Raw genomic sequence first — 17,745 nt, 5'->3', positions numbered from 1 at the left:
TATTCTTTGCACGATATGGAAGGACAAAGAAAGAAACCTTTGAGGTTCTAAATGACTCGACGACCCTGACACGGAGATAATTCGCGTCCTCCCGGGCGCGAGCCAATAGCGTGAACGACGTGACGCGCCGCGTCGGACACACCGTGCTCTTGGGCTCAGGCTGGAACCAGCCAGCTTCATGTGTTCAGTCGCCCAATGGACAAATAACCCCCAACACCTTCCAGGTCGGATATAAGGCAGATGTCTCTCCTTTGAGGCTGCCATCGCTTCTTTCCCCTCGATCCACCCCAGCGAGACGATCCCCGCATTTTCAAACCCCTTTCTCTCCCAGTTAGCGAATCAAGATGACGAACAAAGGTTCTTCTTCCTCTGGCAAGGGATACAGCTACACTGGTAGCGGTACCAACTCCCAGGTGCGTTTTGAGGCTCTTCTTGGACCTCGTCGATTGACGCGTTTTGTTTTACCCATGTATGTAGGGCAACCACTACTGCTCTCGTCAAGGCGATGACGGTGGTCGAGGATACCACTACTCCAATACGTGAGTTATCGCCATCTTCCACCTCGACCGGGAGGTCTGACTGCCTTTGTTCGTAGCGATGGAAGCTACTACTACCAGAACACCAACGGTTCCACCTACTACAACAGCGGAACTGGATACTCCCAGTATACCTCGCCCAGCGGTCAGACTTACAAGTCGACCGGCAAGTAATGTGGCGATTTTTTATCCCAGGTCATCGATGGCAATGGAGGTAGGTTGGATTTATTTGGGTTTCATGGTGAGAATGAGTACTGACGTCTTTTTCGGACATCGTGGTGGGTCAGGCCTTTTGTTCGTCGCGTGTCTTTATCATCGTTCCCTTCTGAGCACCTCAAGTGACCTTTGAATTTGTATCATTAGTCAAGCATTAAGTAAAGCCAAATGTCATGTGTATAATATTCGCCTCAAGCGTTCTGCTGGAACGATCATCGCTTCCCCTTCTCTGGGTCCAGGTCTTCATCCCGTGTAACGTCACGGTTATCTCACCAGGCACACCACCATAGAGCGCGTAGCACAGAGCCGATATAATTAATTTGCAACAAAGGAGTGCAGTAGCTGTGAAAGAACGGCACGGTATGTACAGTAGTAGTTGAGATGATAAACTAGTGTAACCCTATATAAAGGAATGTAAACGAAATGAGTGGATGTGGGTAAGTTCTAATGCTACACAATGATGATCATGTTCCTGTTGGATGGTTTTTGTATTTGAGTGAGGGGGTATATGTGGTCATGTATAATTCCTGTGTCCAGACAGGAATTGAAGAAATCTGGTGAAAGAGGTGGGGTATATGGTGGCCGATAACAAAAACGATAGCGTGAAAGCGAGAAGTGAACAAAGGTTGAAGATGCAGCGATGGAACAAAGCGAGAAGTTGTTGCGGAAGTGCATCGTAGGTACCATGGTAGGAGTAGTGGCGTTGACGGTCATGAGGAGTCGTAACGGATAGGCTTCGTGACGAGCGCTTAGCTCTAGATCATGGGGCAGAAAAATCCATGGGGCTCGTCGACCTGGCCAGTAGCTGGTGGTCGTGATGTTGAGCCGTCATACGCTGGCGGGGCGTAAGCATTGGGCCGGGGTCCCTTTGCATGCATTGTCGCTATCTCCACTGGCTCGGAGAGAAGAGGTGTCGAGTCGGAGGTGTAGTTTGCGGCTTTGAATGGGAGAAGGACGACAGAGTACTATTTTAGAATGGTTGGTTAGTTCACCAAAGAACTAAGAAAGGAAGAGAGCAGAGAAACGTACAGAGACACTGAAGTGTGCAATCTCCGAAGAAGGCCTCAAGTCCTTCGTCAACTTGATCTCACCCTCCAAATGCCTGACATACTCCGACTCGTCCCCGCGTGCATTAGGTGGCTGCCACCACACTGCAGTCCCGACGTCGTCGACGCTCTCGTTCCAGGCTACTTCTTTGAGTTTGCCGGAGGAGGCGGCGCTGCTAGCGTTGCGGTTGAAGAAGCGGACGCGGCGGCGGAGTTTGAGGGTGGGGGCGTTGGGGAAGGCGAGGACGTCGAGGATGGAGGGTTCGCGGCCTTCGAGGGTGAGGAAGCAGGGGAGGACGGAGCCGCGGGTGTAGCAGAGTGGGCGGGATATCGAGAGCTGGGGAGGGAGAAGGTGAGTAAGGCTATAGACGGGGCGCGGGAGGAGAGGAAACATACTGTACACCGAGCTTCCACTGGACGTGTCTTGAACATGAACCCTCGCACAGAGACTGGTCGGAGTGTCTTCCAGCCTTCCGGGTCGGTAGCTGGGTCTGGGAGGGGCAGGTTCTCTTGATAGGCGAGTTGGCGGAGCAGAGATGGAGGCTCCGGTCGTGTGCTCGGAACGTAGCCAAAGGCAGTTTTGATTCTGAAGCGGTGAGATTAGTTACCTTGAATCCAGCTGCGAATGATGAAAAGGACGTACACGTTATCAGAGCGAAGCTTGCCCCTCGAGATGACGATCGTGAGGTTGTATTGGATGCTCACGGACGTGTACCGCTCGAGGAAGGTTTCAGGGAGTCGGTAGGTGCGTACATCGCCGCTTGCGGTCGGGATGTCAACGGTGCGTGGAAGGGGAATGGAGAGGGGCCATTCGCAGCGTCCGATGAGTTTGGAACTTGAGGCTCCTTCAGAGGGAGACGGTACGCGTGGTATGTCGAGACACTTGGACCAAATCGGGAGAGTCTGGTTGAGGAAGACGAAAGATTCTGAGGAGCTTGCGCCCGAGATGATGCTCCCGGTGACCTATAAGCGAACATAAATGAGTATCAAATTTCCAAGGAAAAACAAAATCGAACGCACAGTAGCGGTCACAGCCTGTATACTATCCCCTCTCTCCGCGACCAAGTCCAACTTTCCGGTGATCTTCTCCTTCTCAAAGAAGGTCGGTAGAGATTTGGAGGATTTAGCGCTGCTGTATAGTTTGAGTGTGCACCAGGGTTTGGATTTGCTGTCTGTGAGCTCAAAGGTGTGCTCTGTGGGTTCGCGGCGGCTTGAAGAGGCTTCGCGGTTGTCACGGTGGCGGCGGGAGTAGGCGGGGAGGAGGTCGGTGGTGTGAGGTGCCTGACCTCTAGAGTAGCGGCGGTAGCAGGGGGGAGGGGCCAACACGTCCATTAGTGGAGGTGGGGAATAGCGATAATGATGAGGGAGAGGGAATAGTGAATGGTGACGGCGCCATTTTGGATACTATATACCAGTTACATGCTGTTGCCAAGGATAGAACAACAACAAGTGAAAGGCCTATTGTGGAATCTCTGTGACGAGAACTGATTTTTGGATCAGCGGAACTAGATCAAATATGGTTATTGTCCCCCTCTTCGGCCCTTTTAAACCGCCGCCTTTCTTCTCGGAAGCGCCCGTCCACAAACGCATCGATATATTTGGCAATTTGGCGAAGCTGCATTCGTTTGGAGGGACAAGGGAGTGCTTAGATTTGGGATGGGGTGAGATCAGAAGGTTCAGGGAACTGCGATGTGAAGCGGGTAGAGTTTGGGAGGGTGTTTGAAAATGCTTTACTTGGGTTGAGCCAGTGGATGTCGATGACATGTGCGTCGGAGAATCCTGGTCACGCACATTATCGCTCCTCGCAGCTCCTCTTCACAATAAGTAGTACACCTCTCCTCGAATGTTCCAATGTTCAAATCCAAAAATACGCAATTGCTTCGGATGCATACAGCTTCTCTCCAGTGTCCTTTGGCGTTAACAGCAAAATGTTGCGTAAGTATTTATTGTATGGGTGGCTCGGTCTCACGGAGTTAACAATAGTCAAAGTGCGCGAGGCCTCACGAGGATGGACATTTTTTGCTTCCACGCCACGCATGTCGAGTTCTTTGGGAGCGATCTTCACCCGCCGAAACCCGTTTGGGTGGAGGTGTACAATTGGCAGGAGGTCGAGGATTTTGCCGTCAGAGAAGAGGGAGCAGGGGCATGGAGGGTTGGAGTGGACCGAGTAAGGACCTCGTCAGTCGACGTCAGCCCATGGAATCTTGGTCCATCTTTGCCTCGAGGTGGACTCTTTTGTGAACATCGAGTATGCGTTGCCAGGGAAATCGTATTATTCTCCTCGGTGCTTCGCGCACGAGGCTACTAGACGGAATGTAGGTTGATATTCCAAGATACAGATGGAATGGACTTGAGGTGCTGCGATATCGTCACATCTAGTCAAGTGTCAAGGATGGATTACAAAAGACTCGGAATCGCGACTGGTTGTGATTTGCCTCTTATTTGTCTTTCAACCTCTGGTCGCTTGGAGTACTCGACACCGAATGTCATGTCGTTGATACGAGTACGAGATGAAGTGTGGCGATCGTGCCACGGAATAATAGGGGCTTCGATAGAGGTACAGGAAGTGTGTTGAGTGAGATAAACCCCTAAGATCTAATCACAGCGGCAGCATCATGCAGTGAAGCTAGCTAGGCTACAGAAGAATAATTATAATCCCAACTAACATAATGCGTATCTGTCGAATCGTAACATGGAGGGGCGTACATCCTCGGCTGTGGACCTGGAGCGTCCAGGGTGGCGATCTCGATAGGGATGGATATTAGAGCTTCCTTGTGCAGGAGGGTGCCAGTGGAAACTGTGGGGTTGGGAATGAAGGACGTGTTGTCGAACGGGAAGAGGACTAGTGAATACTCGATGCTGAAATCCCCGATCGCGGTTGTTGGTTTGAGGTCTTTCCGAAGGTGAAGCTCGCCTGCTATCCTCCTCTTTTGCACCGTTCCTTGCCGCGGCTGTTGGTGATGATCATCGGGTTCGGGCTCGTAGTCGCAATCCGACTGGGAGTGACATGGCCACCAAACCGCCGATTCTGAATCCTCAATCTGGTCCTTTCCTTTCTGTTTCCATGAATTCCAATTCAAGTCTCGCAGACAGAGAGAGGCGTGGCTGTCGACAAAGTTCGTACCTCGAATCGGGCTTTGGTGGCGCTGCGACGGCCGGTATCGGATGGTACGTCGGAGACGGCAGACGATGGATCGTGGGTCTGAGAGGACGTCGAGAGCATGGGCGCAGGGTGATTCGAGGAGGAGGCTGAGGTGCAGCGGTGTTCCACGGGTGTAGACTAGCTGTATAGCCGAGGGATGCGTGAACGATGACGGTGCGCAAGGAGAGAGCCAGTGGTAACTTACTGGTTTGGGTAATGAGAGCTACGGAATGGAGAAAATCCGTTGGTGAGTCGAAAGCCTTCAAAAGAATGATGGATGCTCACTTGACACGAAACAGCAACGTTGCTTCTTTGGCGGCCAATCGCTAGCTGTCCTCTGACGTTGAACGTGGGGGCTGTATGCCATCCATCGATATCCTCCTCAGGAGTGGGAATCGGAGTTCTGTGGAGGTAGGCGAGTTGACGAGGGAGGGAAGGAGGCGGTGGACGACGGGAAGGGATGTAGTTGAAGGGTAGTTTCAACCTAGGGCGTGTCAGATCGGTGCTTTCCTCGGGTCAAAGAATGCAGACGACGATGTCATCCGGGCGCTCGTACTCACCTGTAATCCGTCTTGAATCTCCCCCGTCGTACACGCAGGGACACCTCATAGCAAATGTTGACCTTGGCTTGTCTTTCCACGAAGGAATGGGGGAGTTTGAAAATGTCGACGTGTCGGCCGGAGGGGAATACAACTTCCCGCGGTAGATCGATGCTGAAAGGCCAAACGGTTGGGCTGTGTGCGGAAGGGGTGGCGGCGGGTGCGTTGTCGGCGGAGAGAGAGGTGTCCGGAGTGCTATTCGGGGTGCCATTGCCGGCTGTCCATAACTTTCTTTGGATGGTAAGGAAGTGCAGAGGGTCACCCGGGTGCTCGAGTGATAGAATGGACCCTCTGACCTATAGATAAAAGATATAGATATCAGTGCGGGTTCCATGTAATACAAAGGGAGTCCGCAGTGCTCCGGATAGAGGATGATGAAGATAAGGGCCCAGTGAAGGGAATTGATCGCGGGAGAACAGGTGACTCACGGTTAAAGTGACGTCGCGGATGGACCTGCGCTTGGAAGGGGACAAGGAGAGAGAGACTCGTCCTGTGAGAGGAGTGCCCTCGAGATAAGTCGGGGTTGTGCTGTTAAGTGATTGGTCGGCGATGAGGGTGAGTTCCGAAATGGTGCTTGGGATTGTATTCTTTTTCTTCGTGAGGGCCGAGGTAAACTCTTCGAATTGTGTGGATTGGGGCGGTGAGGATGCAGGTGTGGAGGAAGAGGAGGGTAGTGCAGAGTGTTCGTGTCCGGGTAAGTATATGACGATGTCTTTGAATCTGCTAACGAGGTCTGAATATGATGGAGGGCGAGGAACAAGCGACGGAGGTAGCGTTGGATGGTTTTGCGCGAGCATTGTGGACGCAGGGGAAGGATAGGCTGTGGATTCAAAAGGTCGTAAACGGGGTATTTATGATGTGCTTATACCGACAACCATCGAATTAAGTAGTCCCCAGACAGTCAAGGCGCGATGCCGAAGCTTGAATGATCAAAGCTGACAGGTGTATTGGATGAGGGAGAGAAGCGTCTACAACGGAGACCGGGGCATGCATGCAATGTGCATGAAGGCAAAGCGGAGGACTAGACCAGACCCGTGGAGTGATATGCAGATGGATGGACTGTATACCACGGGCCCACGAGCAATGGATGCCGCAGCGAAACGTCCAAGGAGTGCCTATAGGGTAAGTATAATCAAGAAGTAATGCCAGGAACAGACGTCGGATGGGGGTACGCAGGAAATCAGATCCGGAGTCAATGAGCGAATCCTTAGTTGGTAGTTGGTTGAATGCACTCGAGACGCGAATGGCTAAGGCTGTGCAGGGCTTTGGGCTGGAAAGAGAAAGAAGTGGTGAACATGAGGTGTTTTGAGAAGATATAGGTTTGGGTGCGGGGATTATGGAGGAAGGCCGGGTCATTGGTGACGTCCTGAAAAGTCATCAAGGCAGCTGCCATGAACGTATTGCAATTCGATGGTTCCTTCAGGCCCAGGCATGTTTTGACAAGGCTCACAGCCCAAGCAAAGGGGTCTCGAGCTGATGCAAAAGGGAGACAGGTTGACCGAACAAAATTGTTGGCAGGTCGCGTCGTGCAGAATAAACTTGGAATAAACCTTGGTAGGAAAAGAGAGGAGAGCAGGAGATCAAGGTGATTATTGGAATATTCCCACGAACGCAGACGCGCTCGCGGACAATTTCGGGGTGCCAAAAAACAGGCAGCGTCAACGCCAACGCACTCACCGACAAACCACACTGGACGCATGTACCGGGCACTTCCCGTCACAGGTCGTGTAGCCTCCTCGTCGTCGCGGCCGGCCCTCAAGGTCGTGTCCAGAGTACGTCCCCATCGTCCGACACAGTGAACACACAGTTGCTGACCCAACTTCATTCATTCACCAGCGACTCGCTACCGACGCCGTCCAAGCACCCAAAAAGAAGAGCGTCGTCAAACGGTTGTTCTGGGTAACAACCGCAGCAACGGGAACTTTCTACATCGGGAGCACCTTTGCCGCCTTCAACAACCAGCAATACTACGACTTCTTCTCCGACAATGTCCCCCTCGGACAGCCCATGCTCGAGTATGCCGAGGCACACAACTGGGACACCTTGACCGTCGAGGATGTCATTGACGCGGCGAAGAATGGCGTTGTCACCATCCAGCGACTCACCACCGACCTCATTAACAGTACTCCTGGTGCTCGCGAGGCAGTTGAATCCGCCAAGGCTGCAACTGAAAAGAAGATCGAGGAGGCTAAATTGTCAACGTTGAAGGCTATCCAGTCTACCAGGGCTAAAGTCGATCCTGTTGTCGACCAGGCCAAGTCCGAAGTCGACAAGGTTGTCAGCAAGGTTGAGGCTGTTACTCACACCGAACTCAGGTCCAAAGAGCAGCCCAAGCCTGTAGTCGTTGAGCCCAAGGTTGAGGAGAAGAAGGAGGAAGAGGCCAAATCCGTCCCGGAGAAAATCTCTGATGACGTTTCTGAACTCGTTCGCAAAGCTGAAGACGCCCTCTCCGGCAAGCCTGCTGTCGTCGAAAAGGCTACCGAGCCTTTCTCCGATACCCCCGTCCCCTCGGAATCCTCTCCTGAAGCTCAACCCGGTCTTTCCGACAAGAACGTCTATGTTGCGCCCTTGCCTATTGGTTTCGAACCACCCCCGGGATACGTCAAGCCTTCACCACCCAAAAAGGTTGAGGCTGAGGCTCCCAAGGAACCTGCTCCACAGGCAACCAAGGAGGAGGAGAAGCCTCTGCCTGAGGTTGAGCTCCCTCTCGTCGCCCCTGTCGTCGAATCCCTCAACGTCCAGGAGCCCATCATCACCCACCTTGCTGGCACCATCGACAACCTCGCTTCTTTCCTCAAGGCCAACCCCGCAGCTGCTGAGCAAGCTACTGGTGTCCTCGAGAACGCCAAACAGGACCTCTCCGCCCTCGTTGAGCGAATTGAAAAGGCCAAGGAGGAGGAGCGAACGGCGTTGGAGGCCAAGTTGGATGAGCAGACTCGGGAGCATACCTTGAAGTTGTTGGAGTTGGAGATGGAGGCGCAGGATAAACTCGACAGCCAGGAGGAGGGCTTCCGCAAGTTCTTCGAAGAGGAGCGGGCCAAGTTCATTGCTGCTTATCGGGCCAAGCTTGACCATGAGCTTAAGACTCAAACTGAGCTCATCAATGAACGGTGAGCCTAAAATTGAAAGTCGCAAATTCCCTGGATTAACGATTTGGTTGTAGGCTAAAGGAGGAAGTCATTGCTCAGGGTATCGAACTCCAACGCCGCTGGATCCGCGAGATCAAGGTTCGCGTAGAGCAAGAACGTGGAGGCCGCCTCGCCAAACTCGACGACCTCGCTGCCGACCTCAAGCGCCTCGAACGCATCGCCCTCGACAACACCGCCTACCTCGACGAAAACATCCGTGTGCACGCCCTCTGGTCCGCCGTACGTTCCCTGAGCAGCGCCGCCCTCGAGAGCCCCAAACGCCAACCCTTCCGTGAACAACTGAGGGTCCTTCGACACGTTACTGCCGCGCGTGAAGACCCTGTTATCCAAGCTGCCCTCTCGACCCTTGAATCCTCCGACGTCCCGGATATTGGTGTTGAACCCTTCGCCGATCTGTCATCTTGGTTCACCACTTCTGTGGCACCCAAGGTGGCCGAGGTTGCGTTGGTTCCTGACGAGAACGCTGGTGTATTGTCGTACCTTGCTAGCAAGGTTCTGTCAGGGATCAGGTTCAGGAAGCAGGGATTGGTTCCTGGTGACGATGTTTTGAGCGTGCTGTCGCGGGCCGAGTACTACCTCGTTGAGAAGGACTTGGATAGTGCTGCTCGAGAGCTCAACCAGCTTAGAGGTCCTGCGAAGGCGCTGGTTAAGGACTGGCTGGATGCTGCAAGGAGGAGGTTAGAAGTGAAGCAGGCACTTGGTGTTATCCAGACTGAGGCTACGCTTTCGTCGTTGCTTGTGGCATAGGTGGACACTTGACTGTGACGCTTCTTACACTCTTTACTGTCGATTTTTCCTGATTTTTGCTATAGACCGAGAATAATATAGAGCGTGAAGGATGCAGTTGCGATGACTGAAGAGAATCCGGAGCTTTCGCTAATTGGTAAGCGCCCACTTAAGCGCCCGGCTCCATCTGCAACGCGTGCGTTCTATATCGAGAGTCCAGCGTCGCCCTTGGGGAACGGGGCCGTGGCTTGATTTGAACCCAGGGAAGTTTGATCCAAGGGTATCCTCTCCTGACCCCGGCCATTTCTTTCAGATCTAGGCGCTTCACACAATGGCTTCACCAAGTGTTAAAACTCACACGCTAATGGTCAAGCACCTCATACTGACGTCGACGGCACACTGGCACTAGAAGTTATCTCCGTGCCAGCTTCCCCTCCACTACTGCAGCCGTATCGTGTCCCATGGGTCGCTGGGACCTCGTTAACTGTATTCACGCTCAGTCGTAGTAACGTCCGTGGTAATGTCCAGCGTGCTGCTCCTTTTAGGACCCCCCACTCTTTGTCCGAAGTCCGATCTCACCTCTATTTTTACTGGGCTCCAATGCAACCCATGGTGGCAACGGAACCTCTGACTGCCGTAGTTAAGATTACGCTGGCTTTGAGTTCCAGGCGGTACGGTCTCGACGGTTACGAGTATGCTGCGCTCGGAGTGACGCAATGTCGTTTAGGTCTAATGGTACACTCATGGGATCTTACATTCTCCTAGTTCCAATCATATACTCTATATATCAGGACCAGTTATTATTGCCCTCCTCCTTTTTTGTGCGATTACACATCCCCATTTCATGTAGACGCTACCATGCTGCTGCTGCTCGTGTTCTATTAGGATTGCGATTGGAAAAAGTAGATGTACAGTCGTGTTTGAAGAGCGAAGGAAATAAATCAAGGCAACCAAGAGCCCAAGTAAAACAGAGCGACAAAAAAAGACGAAAAACAGGATTAGATGTGCACGTAGGTGGGTGTGAATGAACCTGGAGGAAGAGAGAGAAGAGAGAAGATTACATTGGGCCACCCATCATGGCCATTGGATCCATCATCCCTCCTTCGAAAGATGGAGGTGGAATGGCAGGGGTTTGTGATGGAACAGACGACCCGCCCATCGCACATTCGCAGATGACTTGCGCTCTTCTGACCACCGTCTGCGAGAAGCACAGGTGGGATGTCGATCAGCTGAGGTTCGACGAGATAGAAGGAAAAAGACATACATGATTGTTTTCTCCTTGCTCACCGGTGGGCGATCTCGAAATCTTGACCAAACCTGGGAAGATCGTCGCTCCCACTCGATCCAGTTCGCCCCTCTCGCTCTTCAGGCACCTTTTCACCAATTCGATTTGTCGGGGATAGAGTGCGCTGCCCAGTTCGGGTACGAAGGCGCGATAGAAGGCGTCGTTGGCAGTGCTCCCTGCGCCGTGGAGCATACGGGAGAAAGCATAGGCCGAATCAAGGATGGACACGCCTCCTGATATTGGCAGTTTGCCGTTCAGGATTTTCATCACAGAAGGAATTTGCTCGTAGAGGATTGACATTGACATGTCGGGTGTGCAGGATTCGACGGCCGCCGTGAAAGTTTGACGACGCCATACACAGGCCACTGTTGGATCGCCTATGAATGAATTGTTAGCATACGGAGGAAGGCGAGAATGATGATCAGGACGTACGAGCAAATAAATGTTCGTGGACCCTTGTCAGCTGGACGTTCGCCTCCATAGAATTGGTGACGATGAGGCAGTTGATGACACCTTCAGAGATGGTTTCTGACAGCGCGTGCCGGAGGTAAGATTGGAGTTGCATAGGCGTAGCCTCAACTTCTTCAATGCCTTCGAGGCCGTTGACGACATCGTTGAGGATGGCGGCGCAAATTCGGTTCAAGGGTGCAGGCGGTGTGCGGACGATGTCTGCTGCCCAGCGGTTGATGAGTTTGTCGAGTTGAGAGGCAGTGTTCTGTGACGTGAATAGGTCAGTAACAGGTTGGTCAAAGTGCTGTGAAGACGAGGCGGTTGAGGTGGACGAACGTACTCGAATTGAGAAATCATCGATCGTGTTCCCGTTCGGACCTCGAACGGTGGCTCCTGTCGTACCCTCCAGCAAAGCGATCCGAGATTTAAGCTGAGCGACGACACGCTCCTGTTCCTCTAATTGGTGTCTTTGTTGCTCAACTTTCTCGTGAGCAATTCGCTAGAGAGATCAAAGGTGTGTGGTCAGCCGGGAAGCTAATTCGTGAACTGTGGGGGACATACAAAGTTAGTGAGTGCATAGCGGTATTGTTCGCCAGAGACGACATCAGCCTGTTGCTGCGGCTGCTGTGGTTGTTGCTGGTACATTGGAGAGGGTGTGTGCACACCCACACCAGGCTGTTGCTGGTATGGTCGAGCTCCCATCGACATGTTGTTCATCATTCGCCTCTGTTAGTGAAGGGTAGAGGAAAGGGAAGGAAGTGAGAGGGAATGTTTTTCGTGTGGAATGAAGGGCAATCATATTCGGACGCCGCCCATTTATTTGTAGGAAGAATAGTAGACGCCCGGGAACAACGGGGGCACAGGGGTGTTTCCTGAATCGGTGCGTGACGGATCGTAATGTGGCCTTTCCGGCGACATGAGATGTCCTGGTGCCTCGAGGACATAACGTACCCTGTTCTAGAACTTAGAACGTGACTATGCAAAGAGGAAACTAGGAGGAAGAGATGTGGTCGTGATCACTATCCGGATTACTGGCTCAACAGGGAAGAAAGGCAAAGATATGATGATATCCCCCTTTCCACACGCGACGTGGATGTTTGAAAAAATATCGGCGCTATACGATCACTACCACTGAGGATACCGACCGGAACAATTGGACGATGGATATCAGGATATCATTTCACAGAAGGACTAAGCAGGTGCAACAGGACTGGACGAATCGGAGGAACAGAATTCGAAAAACAAAAAAGCAGAGTATCTTTATCGAACAGAGAGAGTACTCATTCCGAAATCTGCCTTTTCTGATGTCTTCGGAGTATCGTTAAAAGGATCCCTGACACTCCCTGTCTTGGCCCGCCATAGCTGCGTATACAACACTTTGATCTTCTGCACTTCCGCGTCCAAGGCGGCTGTTTTACTGGCCAATGCGAGGAAGGTCGCGTGTTGGGCTTGGAGGGTCGCAACAATACCTGGGTAGACAACAGTGAGAAAAGATTTGCAAAAAACAAATGATTATAACCAACCCTGTGGAGTCTGAGATTGCCCAGACGAAGACAACAACTTGCGCTCGATTTGCTGTGGAATCGTCAAGTGTAAGGATCATAGATGCGTCTCTGGGGAAATCAGAAAGGGGAACAGACCTCGATTGTCGTCTTGTACCACACCAACCTCTCGCGCATTTGATCGGCGATTCGGGTAAAGTACCTAGTAGTAGAGCGAGGCATTTCGCGTTTCAGCAATAATCAGTGAGAACAAAAGTACTGGGATCTCTCACTCTAGGGGGAAATTGGCGTGATCTTTGAGCGCAGTGTTCCCACTCTGCGGGTTACGGAACGCATCGATGATTGAAGCCATGACGCGTGCATCCTGGATCGTCTGGTCGACCTTGCCCTTCAGATCCTGAGTCGTATGGGAATCATTTCGAATCGTCGTCGCGATATCTATCAGTTCCTAATTTACCGGCGGCGCCTCAGTTAGCCTGTACGTACATCCCACGTCGGGACCGGGAAAGTGGACGAGCGGAAGAGGAAGGTGTAATTGCAGAAAAGAGAACAAGGGACGTTACCTTGTGCAACTGCTTTATCGAGGCTTGACCCTTGGTAGGCTCTTCACCGAGCTTGCGTTGATGTAGGTCTTTACTAATCTGCACTCTGCCCTGGATATGATTGCTAAGAAGTGGCAGCACCGTATGTTAAAGATTCGGATGGACGGAAAGGATAGTGTACTGGAAATGCGTACTCGAGAGCTTCCAGTGTTTGGCGCACGTTTTCAGGGAGATCATTAAATTTAGTGGATTTCGTCATGAGGGGTGCATTTCCTTGTTGTGCTGCGGTAGATGCTCTAGATCACAAGCTTCGTTACTCTGGTGAGCTCCAGTGACCATAGATAAGGAACGTACCCAAATCTGATTGAATTAAATTAGATTGATCGAATGTTTTGACTGAGGAGTGGGACTCACTGTTGTGTCTGCGAAGGCAGCTTGCTCAACCCGAATCCACCGAAGCCTCCGGCAGGCTGGGTAGCCTGGCCTTGTAAAGGCGCTGTACTTCCGAAGAGACCACCTCCAGACTGCTGTTGCTGAGTATTCGTGTTGCCAAATAGGCCCCCACCCGTTTGTCCGGTGGTACTCGTGTTCCCAAACAAACCTCCAGTCTGTCCAGTCGTGTTACTGGTGTTACCGAACAGCCCACCACCAGTCTGACCAGTTGTTGTTCCGGTGTTACCGAACAGTCCACCCCCAGTTGTAGTGTTGCTGGTGTTGCCGAATAGTCCTCCACCGGTTTGACCAGTGGTCGTGTTGGAGGTGTTTCCAAAGAGTCCTCCGCCTGTTTGGCCGGTCGTGGTATTGGAAGTATTTCCGAACAATCCTCCGCCTGTCTGACCACTGGTGGTGCTAGTGTTCCCAAAGAGTCCTCCACTTTGCTGCTGCTGCCCAGAAGTACCCGTATTTCCAAACAACCCCCCTCCCGTCTGCTGCGTCCCTGTGTTCCCAAACAATCCACCTCCCGTCGTCGATGGTTGTTGCTGCTGCGTCTGTCCAAATAACCCCGTCGATGGCTGGTTCTGCTGCGTTGTCGATTGCCCAAACAATCCGCCCGACTGTTGCTGCTGAGGTTGTTGCTGCTGTTGACCAAAGAGACCGCCACCACTCGTTGTGTTTTGTTGTTGGCCGAAGAGGCCTGTGGACTGCTGTGGCTGCTGCTGTTGCTGTTGGGGCTGACCGAAGAGGCCTCCAGTCGGTTGGGTGCTCTGCTGTTGGCCGAAAGAACCAAAGAGACCTGAACCAGCAGGCTTAGCGCCAAATCTGTGCATTCATCGTGAGTTTAGATTCCGGGCATTCAGAGAAAGAAAACATACCCTGAGAAAGCCATTGGTTCCGGAGGTTGATATTATGTCCCGGCCTTTCAGAAAGTGTGGGTGGTCAAGCGCCTTGGGTGAAAGTGAAAGACAAGAATTCAGAACCAGACAAACGCGACTCGCGGCAAGCGCGCGATCACGTGTATGATTAAATCGTAGGCGCATCTGATGGTGCTGATGCGCCTCCCGACCGCGACAGTATGTATACTACAGGCTTTGGTACGAATACACGCAATGTCTATGTTTCTAACTGCCATTGTACAGCGTTATCCTTCAGCTAATCAAACTTGGGAACTTCAAACATATCATCGCGATCTACGGGCAGGCCTCTGATCAGGACTGTGCAGGCCATGGAGAGTAAGCAAAACGCACCTTTGCCCTCGGCCAAGATATAGTCCTTCTCCTTTCTTGCCATGTGTTCAAAGTAGCTGGACATTTCATGGGCGACGAGAGCTACTTTGGGGTTATTCTTGGCTCCACCACGGAGTGCCGCCACAGCGACGTCGTAACGAGACGTGTGGTTGCAGAGCATCATCTGCAAAGGTCAATGGTAAGCAGTCGGTGCTTGGAGACGTAAATTCTACTCACGTCGAATGGAGAAGTTGTGGTTCCCTCCTCCCGATAACCCTCGATGGTAATCCGCTCCATGTTCGGTCGACCCCACAGCAATCCACGTAATTCGATGGGGTATCCGTGGTAATTGAAGTGCACAGGTCTGTCCTTTGTGAAGAGCGTGTCGAAAGCCTCGTCGTTGAGAGAATGAGGGTGCGTGCCAGTGGCCCCGAGAATCATCAGGTCTGTCACGTTTACGACGCGTACCCGAAGCTCAGGGACGTGCTTCCGGAGTAGCGCAGCTGCAGCGATAACTTCGAACGTCACTTCGACGCCGATGCCAACGAGCACGCTGAGTGTATCGTTAAGGTTGGTCGAGTAGAAGAGAAATAGTGCTTACACGTCCGGGTCAAGTCCTTCGTCGACGCTGGCGAACTTCCATATGGAGGCACCGGCGATGCAGTGCTAACAGGGAGGTAAATCACAAAAGACCAGTTCTAGCCATCGACATACTCACCCTATCTGCCTCCTCGCGGCTCAGCCAAACCGGCGTAGGCTGCTTACTCCCAACCATCAAATTCACATAATTCTTCGCCCTCAAACAATGCGCTACCGTCGACAAAAAGCAATTCGCATCCGGCGGCAAATACACCCTCGCAAACTTTGGTTTCAAATTCAACACTGCGCCGATAAACGCCGGGTTCTGGTGCGAGAAGCCGTTATGTTCTTGTCTTGCCCATGTGGATGTCTCGATGTAGTTGAGCGATCCGTGAGGCTGGCGCCATTTCGTTTCTGAGCCCATTTTGATGAACTTGGAATATTGGACCATCATGGTTTGGATGATTCCAAGGAATGCTTCGTATGAGGGGAAAAGCCCTGTGCGGCCTGTGAGGGTGTAGCCTTGAAGCATACCCTGGCAAGTGTGCTCGGAGAGAATCTCGATTACGCGCCCGCCTTTGCCGCCGATATCCCATTGGAAGTTGCGTCGCGTTTCGTCGAGGACGACGTCGAGTTTGTTGGAGGATAGTTCATCGGGGGAGAAAATTCGGAATGTTTTGGGGTTGCTGGTGGATGAATTAGTATTCTGGAATGCGGTGCTGTGGGCAGGGGGGACCTACTCGACAATGACTTGCTTGAGGAACCTCCCAACTGATTTCATGCAGCTCTCTTCACTTCCTTTGTCGACGGTGAACTGCCTCCAGTCGGGGATCTTAAGTGGGATGTACGCGCCGTAGCTTTCCTTGCGCTGTCCAAGCTTCTTTGCGTTGGCTTGCGGAATGATGGTTAGAACTTCAGGTCGAGGGGCACCGTTCTCGTCGAACAATTCTCCGGGTTTGTACGACTCCAGCCAAGCCTCAAGCGCCTTGAGTTCCTCCTTATCTTTCGCAGCATTCGGCAACGGAACCTGGTGCGAGTGGAACGACCCTTCGATAAAGGAGCCGTGAATCGAATGGGGTGCTCCGAGGCCCTTGGGAGTACGGACCACGAGCAATGGCCAGCGAGGTTTGGGGATAGGCTTGCCTGAGCGCGCTGCTTTTTGGATCTTGTGGATCTCGGAGATAGCCCAGTCCATCGAGGCCGCAAGGTCATTATCGAGGTTGTCCAATTCAGAAACGATGCGGACTTGGTATCCGTATCCACTGTATTCAGGTGAACCGCTGCAGAACTTTGGATAAGTGAGGAACACTAACCTGAAGAGAGAATTGATCTCTTTATCATCCATAACGCCAAAAATTGTCCTCTCCGAGATCTTGAACCCGTTGAGATGCAGGATAGGAAGAACAGCTCCAGACTCTGCCGGGTCCAAGAACTTGGTCCCATGCCACGCAGCAGCCGTCGGACCCGTCTCTGCTTCTCCATCCCCTACAACACACGCAACCACTAGGTCCGGGTTGTCCATTGCAGCGCCGAAGGAGACGCTCAGTGCATAGCCCAGCTCCCCACCTTCGTGGATTGCGCCAGGTGTTTCGGCGTTGATGTGGCTGGGGAACCCACCGGGGGCGCTGAAGCGCGAGATGAGCTTTGTGAGGCCGGGGCGGTCACGGGTCATGGAAGGTTCGAAGACGCTGAGGGAGTCCTCGAGCCAGAGGCTGGATAGGATACCGGGTGCACCGTGGCCTGTGCGGATGGAGTAAGCGTGAATAGGGCCAGGTGAGTCGTCAGGCAAGGAACATACCTGGACCGACGACGAAGAGGGTATCTTGTCCTGTGTTGCGGATGATGCGGTTGAGGTGTGCGTAGATTAGTGTGAGGCCTGGACATGTTCCCCAGTGCCCAAGTAGACGCGGCTTAATGTTCTCTTGGGACAGCTTCTCTTCTAGGAGGACGTTGTTCTTGAGGAAAATCATAGCTGCGAAGGTAGGTCAGTCTCTTACTTCTCGGGTGTTGGCTGCAGGACAATCGCACCTGCAGCTATGTAGTCCGCTGCCCTCCGAAACAGTTGAAGTCCTTTCAGCTCATCCTCTGGAAGATAATTTTTCGTATCCAGCCTGACAACATAGTCCAACGTCGAGTCAGGGAGGTGCGAAGGTCCTGGAGGAGGATTTGGTTCTGACAGTTGTTGTCCTGGCATCGTGGTTCACGAATCGCTCAGTGGCAAGAGAAGATAGAGCTTGTTATATTCCAAGCAGGGTGTAACCCTGTTACGAGTCCCATTTTCGACGTCATAAACAGGTAACAGATTGGCG

General features: G+C 52.5%; 7 protein-coding genes across 7 annotated transcripts; 2 read left to right on the top strand and 5 right to left on the bottom strand.

Annotated features, from left to right (window-relative positions):
* Nucleotides 1-275: 275 nt before the first annotated feature.
* CC1G_10946 (hypothetical protein) lies at nucleotides 276-947 on the top strand. Its single transcript, XM_001836113.2, has 4 exons — nucleotides 276-413; nucleotides 478-539; nucleotides 596-750; nucleotides 824-947. The coding sequence occupies exons 1-3, from the start codon at nucleotides 345-347 to the stop codon at nucleotides 708-710; spliced, it is 246 nt and encodes an 81-aa protein (XP_001836165.1). The 5' UTR covers nucleotides 276-344; the 3' UTR covers nucleotides 711-750; nucleotides 824-947.
* Nucleotides 948-1,512: 565 nt separating this feature from the next.
* CC1G_10945 (hypothetical protein) lies at nucleotides 1,513-3,157 on the bottom strand (the record flags this gene model as incomplete). Its single annotated transcript, XM_001836112.2, has 6 exons — nucleotides 2,819-3,157; nucleotides 2,442-2,761; nucleotides 2,195-2,384; nucleotides 1,782-2,135; nucleotides 1,646-1,717; nucleotides 1,513-1,587 (listed from the first exon to the last, which is right to left on the bottom strand). The coding sequence occupies exons 1-6, from the start codon at nucleotides 3,128-3,130 to the stop codon at nucleotides 1,513-1,515; spliced, it is 1,323 nt and encodes a 440-aa protein (XP_001836164.2). The 5' UTR covers nucleotides 3,131-3,157.
* Nucleotides 3,158-4,428: 1,271 nt separating this feature from the next.
* On the bottom strand, nucleotides 4,429-6,336 carry CC1G_10944 (hypothetical protein; the record flags this gene model as incomplete). The annotated part of the gene is made up of 5 exons (XM_001836111.1): nucleotides 4,429-5,082; nucleotides 5,146-5,163; nucleotides 5,226-5,424; nucleotides 5,501-5,835; nucleotides 5,968-6,336. 5 exons carry the CDS (start codon nucleotides 6,334-6,336, stop codon nucleotides 4,429-4,431), a joined length of 1,575 nt encoding a protein of 524 aa, XP_001836163.1.
* A 900-nt stretch (nucleotides 6,337-7,236) lies between these two features.
* Nucleotides 7,237-9,435, top strand: CC1G_10943 (mitochondrial protein; the record flags this gene model as incomplete). Its single annotated transcript, XM_001836110.1, has 3 exons — nucleotides 7,237-7,311; nucleotides 7,376-8,649; nucleotides 8,703-9,435. 3 exons carry the CDS (start codon nucleotides 7,237-7,239, stop codon nucleotides 9,433-9,435), a joined length of 2,082 nt encoding a protein of 693 aa, XP_001836162.1.
* An 841-nt stretch (nucleotides 9,436-10,276) lies between these two features.
* On the bottom strand, nucleotides 10,277-11,929 carry CC1G_10942 (hypothetical protein). Its single transcript, XM_001836109.2, has 5 exons — nucleotides 11,711-11,929; nucleotides 11,490-11,648; nucleotides 11,132-11,414; nucleotides 10,679-11,076; nucleotides 10,277-10,612 (listed from the first exon to the last, which is right to left on the bottom strand). The coding sequence occupies exons 1-5, from the start codon at nucleotides 11,855-11,857 to the stop codon at nucleotides 10,472-10,474; spliced, it is 1,128 nt and encodes a 375-aa protein (XP_001836161.2). The 5' UTR covers nucleotides 11,858-11,929; the 3' UTR covers nucleotides 10,277-10,471.
* Nucleotides 11,930-12,409: 480 nt separating this feature from the next.
* CC1G_10941 (hypothetical protein) lies at nucleotides 12,410-14,537 on the bottom strand (the record flags this gene model as incomplete). Its single annotated transcript, XM_001836108.2, has 9 exons — nucleotides 14,507-14,537; nucleotides 13,608-14,453; nucleotides 13,548-13,553; nucleotides 13,388-13,489; nucleotides 13,215-13,317; nucleotides 12,924-13,048; nucleotides 12,790-12,853; nucleotides 12,673-12,724; nucleotides 12,410-12,618 (listed from the first exon to the last, which is right to left on the bottom strand). The coding sequence occupies exons 1-9, from the start codon at nucleotides 14,518-14,520 to the stop codon at nucleotides 12,410-12,412; spliced, it is 1,521 nt and encodes a 506-aa protein (XP_001836160.1). The 5' UTR covers nucleotides 14,521-14,537.
* A 246-nt stretch (nucleotides 14,538-14,783) lies between these two features.
* Nucleotides 14,784-17,630, bottom strand: CC1G_10940 (phosphoketolase; the record flags this gene model as incomplete). Its single annotated transcript, XM_001836107.1, has 9 exons — nucleotides 14,784-14,821; nucleotides 14,879-15,041; nucleotides 15,095-15,410; nucleotides 15,459-15,523; nucleotides 15,576-16,122; nucleotides 16,177-16,698; nucleotides 16,750-17,176; nucleotides 17,235-17,408; nucleotides 17,465-17,630. The coding sequence occupies 9 exons, from the start codon at nucleotides 17,628-17,630 to the stop codon at nucleotides 14,784-14,786; spliced, it is 2,418 nt and encodes an 805-aa protein (XP_001836159.1).
* Between the last annotated feature and the right edge of the window lie 115 nt (nucleotides 17,631-17,745).

This window comes from Coprinopsis cinerea (assembly GCF_000182895.1).
Source record: "Coprinopsis cinerea okayama7#130 chromosome 4 map unlocalized cont3.4, whole genome shotgun sequence".
NCBI lineage: Eukaryota > Fungi > Basidiomycota > Agaricomycetes > Agaricales > Psathyrellaceae > Coprinopsis > Coprinopsis cinerea.
The sequence above is the reverse complement of the archived record's forward strand: the minus strand, read 5'-3'. Positions and strand labels throughout refer to the sequence as shown.